This window comes from Alexandromys fortis, unplaced genomic scaffold, assembly GCF_014885135.2.
Source record: "Alexandromys fortis isolate MF-2015 unplaced genomic scaffold, M_Fortis_MF-2015_v1.1 scaffold_10, whole genome shotgun sequence".
In the NCBI taxonomy this organism is placed as follows: Eukaryota; Metazoa; Chordata; class Mammalia; order Rodentia; family Cricetidae; genus Alexandromys; species Alexandromys fortis.
The window spans coordinates 15,946,046-15,952,045 of record NW_026067895.1 but is presented as its reverse complement, the minus strand read 5'-3'; the positions used below and the strand labels follow the sequence as shown (position 1 = coordinate 15,952,045).

At 43.8% G+C, this 6,000-nt stretch overlaps 1 protein-coding gene across 1 annotated transcript in view; it reads left to right on the top strand.

Moving 5' to 3' along the window:
* Positions 1-3,549: 3,549 nt before the first annotated feature.
* Positions 3,550-6,000, top strand: part of Prkg1 (protein kinase cGMP-dependent 1) — a 1,099,611-nt gene continuing 1,097,160 nt past the window's right edge. The window contains exon 1 of the mRNA XM_050158354.1: positions 3,550-5,215. Coding sequence (XP_050014311.1) covers positions 4,950-5,215 — 266 coding nt within the window. The 5' untranslated portion in view covers positions 3,550-4,949. The remainder of the gene's footprint in view (positions 5,216-6,000) is intronic.

Genomic DNA, 6,000 nt, shown 5'->3' with positions numbered 1-6,000 from the left:
AAATGTAATCTGATAAATTTAGAAGGTTAAAAAATTAAGGATACTGGCGTGTGTTTGGACTTAATAAGTTTGTATTCTGAGTAATGGATGGCCACACTTCTTGGTCACCAGAACATAGCTGGTTCAAGTAAAAATGCTGCTTAAGGCAACATTCAGTACAACATAAAATAAATGGAATATAACCTCAGCTTCTCATGGTCAGAAGAGTATGCTTTTTTCCTCATGGGACTAGTCATACTTCACACTTGAACATAACCTCAGCTTCTCATGGTCAGAAGAGTATGCTTTTTTCCTCATGGGACTAGTCATACTTCACACTTGAACTTGCCCTTCTCTCGATTTTAAACGTTGTGAAAGTCGTTCGTAGGATGAATATGATCTGTAAGGTCAGACTGAGAACAGATATCTGTAGACCTGCTGGAGGCAGGGAGAAGAAGACCCATGGTCCTTTCTTATCTTATAAATGAGGAGAAGAAATCTGAGAATGTAGGGGGCTTTCATAAGCACCCAGCTTGAGCAATGACTGAACAGAAACATGTCTGTGCATCTTCTGATTTGAATCTAGTATTCATTTTAGTTTCCCAAGGGTGTTACAGCATTCTTTCACAGACACTGCTAATTCTACCAGTGTGGGAAGTATTTTGATGTTGTAGTATAGAAAATAGAGAGATAGTGTATTGATTCCCACCCCATTCCAAAGGTGGGGCTCCTGCCTTGATTTTGACATCCTCAGCCTTCATTTCTGATCTTGTATGGCCATGCTTACTGACTGACGTCACAAACTGGTACCTAATCATTTCCTTTGGTCTGGACTCTTAACAATACACAGCAAGATTTATGTTACTCCAGCGGTGGAGCAACATGAGTGGTCTGCTGACTCAACAGTAAGCACAGCAAGCATTTGTTTCTATAGAGACTAAGAGAATATTTGGGGGATGAATATATTATCATGGGATATATTTTCTAGAAGCCAGAAAGACTAAAATCGACTCACTTTTAATTACTTTTTGAATTCGTAAATAGATAATAATACCTCCTGTGATATTGACCTAGATTAAAAGATAGGAATGCCATGAGAACTACTGATGTCTGTAACACTTTAGTTTCTTTGGAAAGTGTTGTATATGAAAGGAAAGAAAAAAAGGGTCAAACTATGACCACAGCCTTTGACAGTGGATATTCTTTTTTTAGATAAAAAAACATTTGGAATTGTAAATAAAGTATAAAGTGTCACAAAGCAAACAACTTTAGTAAGACAGCTGATTGTTAGAACTTGGATCATTGGGACTTCTCTGTGTTTATATGAGATTTCAAGCTTAGTGTGTTCCCATGACCGAAGGCATTTTAGGTTTGTTTCTTCCTGTCTTTATAGAGACGAGTATATCCACCTTACTGTGTATTCCACGTAGAAGCAGGCTGTACTGGGATGCACACGATCTGCAGCAAATCTAGACAATGCTAGCAAGACAAATGACCTAATCTGGGTAAATTAGTATATCCATCTCTAAAATGGAATGGAGTAAGAGTAGTTAGCTTTCAGAGTCATTATGGGGATTAGAATTAGTAGCATGGACACATGGACAGGCTTAGTTCTGTGTGGGCATGTATTATAAACACCGAGGGCTAAGAGAGATGGCTCATCAGTCATTCAGTAGCTTCAGGACCTGCTTCTCTTCCAGAGGACTTGAGTTCAGTTCCCAGCACTTGTGTCTGTTGGCTCACAACCACCAGCTTCAGGGTACCCAGTGCACTTTTTAGGATTCCTTGGGGACCCACACACATGTGCACATATCTACTCAAATTAAAAAATAAGAGCTGGGCACTTTAATCCCACACTCAGGAGATGGGGCAGGCACATCTCTGAGTTAAAAATAATCCTGGTCTACAGAGTGAGTTCCAGAACAGCTAGGGCTACATACATACATACATACATACATACATACATACATAACCTGTCTCAAAAACTAATAACAATACTACTACTACTAATTGTAAACCGAGACTGCTTTTTCGTATCTGGGCCACCCAGACCCAAATAGTCACACAAAAACTATATTAATGACAGCACTGTTTGGCTAATGGCTCAGAAGTATTACTAGATAGCTCTTATATATTAAATCAACCAATCTCTATTAATCTGTTTATCACCATGAGAGAGTGACTTAATGGTGAGGTTCTGGTGTCTTTTTCCTTCAGCAGCTACATGGCGTCCCTTTGACTCCCCCTACTCCCTTTCTCTCTGCTCAGATTTCCCACTTGGCTTTACTCTGCTAAGCCTCTGGCCCAAATGTTCTTATTCATTAACCAATAGAAGCAACACATACACAGAAGGACCTCCCATATCAGCTAATGATGATGACAATGATGATGATGATCTTTAAAATTGTCCAACATCCTTGCTATCATTATACAGTGATTAAAAGGGATATTTTTTTTCTTTAACACGACCTTCTTCACATTTTCTATTTTTCTTGACCACGGAACATGAAAACATTGCTATAGGCATTTAAGAAAATAATTTCAACTTCATTGTGACTAAGATGGTTTTTAGTAATTTTTTTCTAAGGGCACTAGATGGCGACCTTCACCTTTAATTAATAAAAGAAAGTTTCACTACTTTTACTCCAACAGAGGTACTGCTACAAATTTAGAAGAAACAAGGGAAAGGCCACATCTCACAGCTGGATCACTGAACTTCTACTATGTCTAGGTTTTCAGCTTTGAAACTGGAACCAGAATGGTGGAGAAATCAACACCATGACATCACAGCCTTGAACTCAAACGTATATACTGCCCTGGACTTGGACTTTGTCTCCAGCCTTTCATCTTCTCCCTTTATAATATAAGGTCATTGGGTTAGGGCAGCTTATCAGACTTCCCTTGTGATCTAAATTACATATTTTTAAGCTAATGAACAAGATTTTTTTTTCTCACTAGTCACCAACATTATTTAAGTTAAAAGTGACTAACCTAAAAAAAAGTTTAATTTAGAAAGAAAGTGGTGGGTTTAGAGCTCTGACGTATATGTGGCATCCTGGCTTAAATCATGCCTTTAATGGGCAGAAGAAGCACTTAAAAACTGTCTTTGTTGCAGACAGGATGAGACATGGGGAGAGTTCACAACAATCTTTATGAAACTATTTTTATGTTTCCATAAGCAATGTTGGAACTGTTTTTGTTGTTATTGTTTTGCATAGAGTATTTTTTAAAAAGCCATTATTTTGAGAATTTCTGAAAAGGATTATAGTGGATCCTGTTTTCACACACACACCAGGGGCTGGAGAGAGGACAGGAAAGTAACCATCACCATCACAAACAACTGAATCTGGGTAGAGGTACCTGCTTCCCTTAAGAAATCCAGATGTTGTGCTTAGTAATTCTAACCTAATGTAACCAGGTGAGTACAGCTAGCACTAGGTAATAGAAAGATTTCCAAAAGAAAATATATTTTAGGGTTTATTTAAAAACCAAACCATAAGATTACTTTTCTTTTATGTATTGATTCAGACCAGGTAGTTTATTTGATTCTTTGCTGTTTGTTTGTTATTTGTAAGTAAGAATCAGTTTTTCTTTTTAAAGGAAAGTGATCATTAGTTAAGAGAAACTCTGGGTTTTAGTATCATCTACTAAAATTTGTTAACTTGTTGCTCATTACCTGAAAGAATGCCCCCCCATACACCAAACAAATGGAATACAGTTACTTTTGTTTTTTGTAAATAGTGCTCTCTGTGGTGTACAATGGATATCTTTAAGGTGTAGTAATTACTAAAGACTCAGGATCAAAAGGCTATAATAATTCCGTTAGCATTGGCGGGATGATGGATGCTCAGAGAAGGGAGAAACAAAGACGAACTCAGTTGCAGTTTCCAAACTCAACTGGGAGGGTAAGCCAGCAGTTTAGCAGCTGCAGTAGCCACTTCAGAGCCTTGAAAGATGATATTGGGGTGCTCAACATACAATATTTAACTGGAGTAGATGAAATAAAATCCAGACTTTGAACTGTTCACAATCAACGCATGGCCTTTCAATTTTCCGTAAACACTTGGCTCATCATGATATGCTCATTCAACTCGCCCTCCAAATGTTTAGTCCACAATTTCCAGTAAAGTTATGTGCTACCCAAACTTGAAATTGCTCTTGCCCTGTCGGTCATTCTTATTAGTGAAGGTCTCAAGCTCAGAACTTGACAGTGGGAAGAGATTCACACCCATGCGCCTTCTCTCATGACCACATCCAGGCAAGCAGAGCGGAAAAGAAAGAAATGGCGAAAACAAAGATGGGTTTCTTTAGGTTGTCTAAAGGCAATTTAATATTTATGAAATGTCTCCTACACACATACACATTCTCTCTCTCTCTCTCTCTGTCTCTCTCTGTCTCTCTCTCTCTCTCTCTCTCTCTCTCTCTCTCTCTCTGGATCCTGTTACAAGCACTGCGTCATCCTCGAGCGATCACATGGTAATTGTTGCTATTTCAAGGATCAAGTGTCATAAAGCACCCCATCCCACTCCCTTCTTTTGGTACCATATAGCCTAGAAGAGTTTCTGTGTGATGGAGTGAGAGCAGACTCTCTCTGGTCCAACCAGGTTCTCGGTGGGGTGGCGCGCTCGCGTATTCTCACCAAGCGACTGGGAAAGGGGGACGAGGGAGGGGGGTCTCAGGGGAGGAAGGGCGGCTCTAATTGGTTTCTCAATGAAAGATAATCACCTATTCCCCAGAGACGCTAGGGATTAGCACTCTGCCTCTCCTCTCCTTCCTTTTAGACGCCTCATCCTCCCCTTGGAGCTTCTAGTCCATTCAGCAGAAGCGATCGCAGGAGCGGGGCCGCACTCAGTGCTCCGGGCTGAGCGCCCCAGTCCCCGGCTCGCTGCGCTCCTCTGCTGTCCCAGCCGCCGGCGCGCCGCGGGAGGAAAAGTTTCGAGAGCGGGGGGGATCTGGCTTAACCATAAAAAATGAGCGAACTGGAGGAAGACTTTGCGAAGATTCTCATGCTCAAGGAGGAGAGGATCAAGGAGCTGGAAAAGCGGCTGTCAGAGAAGGAGGAAGAAATCCAGGAGCTGAAGAGGAAGCTCCACAAATGCCAGTCGGTGCTGCCAGTGCCCTCCACCCACATCGGCCCGCGGACCACCCGGGCACAGGGCATCTCTGCCGAGCCTCAGACTTATAGGTCCTTCCACGACCTGCGCCAGGCGTTCCGGAAGTTCACCAAATCCGAGAGGTAGGCTCAGGGCGTCGTGGGGTAAGGGCCACTCTCTCCTGGCGTCCGTGGGGACTGTGCTCGGGGCCGGGGGCTGCGGCTCCAGGATAGCGCAGGGCGCCCCCTGCTCGCCGTGGCGGTCCGGGAAGGGGAAGTGTTTATTTTTGTTTCTGCGCATCACGTGCTGTGGTTGTCTCCGGCGGGCTGGGAAAAGGCAAGCTCTTCGCGGAGACGCGCCCCTGTGGCGTGGGGGTGGGGAGAAGGATCGCGGAAAGTTTGCTACCCTGCGCTCGACGGCTCGGGCTGCTGCCTCTCCGGGTGCCCACACTGGGACTGAACCCTGACCGTCCCCAGGCCTGGAGAACCTCCCCGAGGCGACCCCTGGGCCCAGGCCGCGGAGTGACCTGAGGCTGGTTGGGGTCGAGTTCAGTTTAGGGACAGAGTTTGTCTGGATACAGTGAGCTTTGCCAAGAGGGCTGTGGCCGGCTTGGGGCGGACCGAGGGCTGGTCCCCACCCAATAGATCTATCCTCCAGCAAAGGATTGGGAGGGGAGGGTTATTCACAGGGTTACTGTCAGGGGAGTTGTGACGTCATCAAGAGAAGGCCACGAAACCCCACCTCTGGGTGCTCATTTGCTCCGCTTCTATTTCTTCCAAAAGCGCCACTCTTAATTGCCCTGGGCTTCGTGGAGGTTGGGTCACCTTGCACGTGAAGCAGGTTAGGGACAAATTCTCAGCCCAGTGCAAGGGCAACAGCGGGTCTGTTTGCTTCAACTTCAACCCCTTCCTAAAAAGTTGGGGTAGGG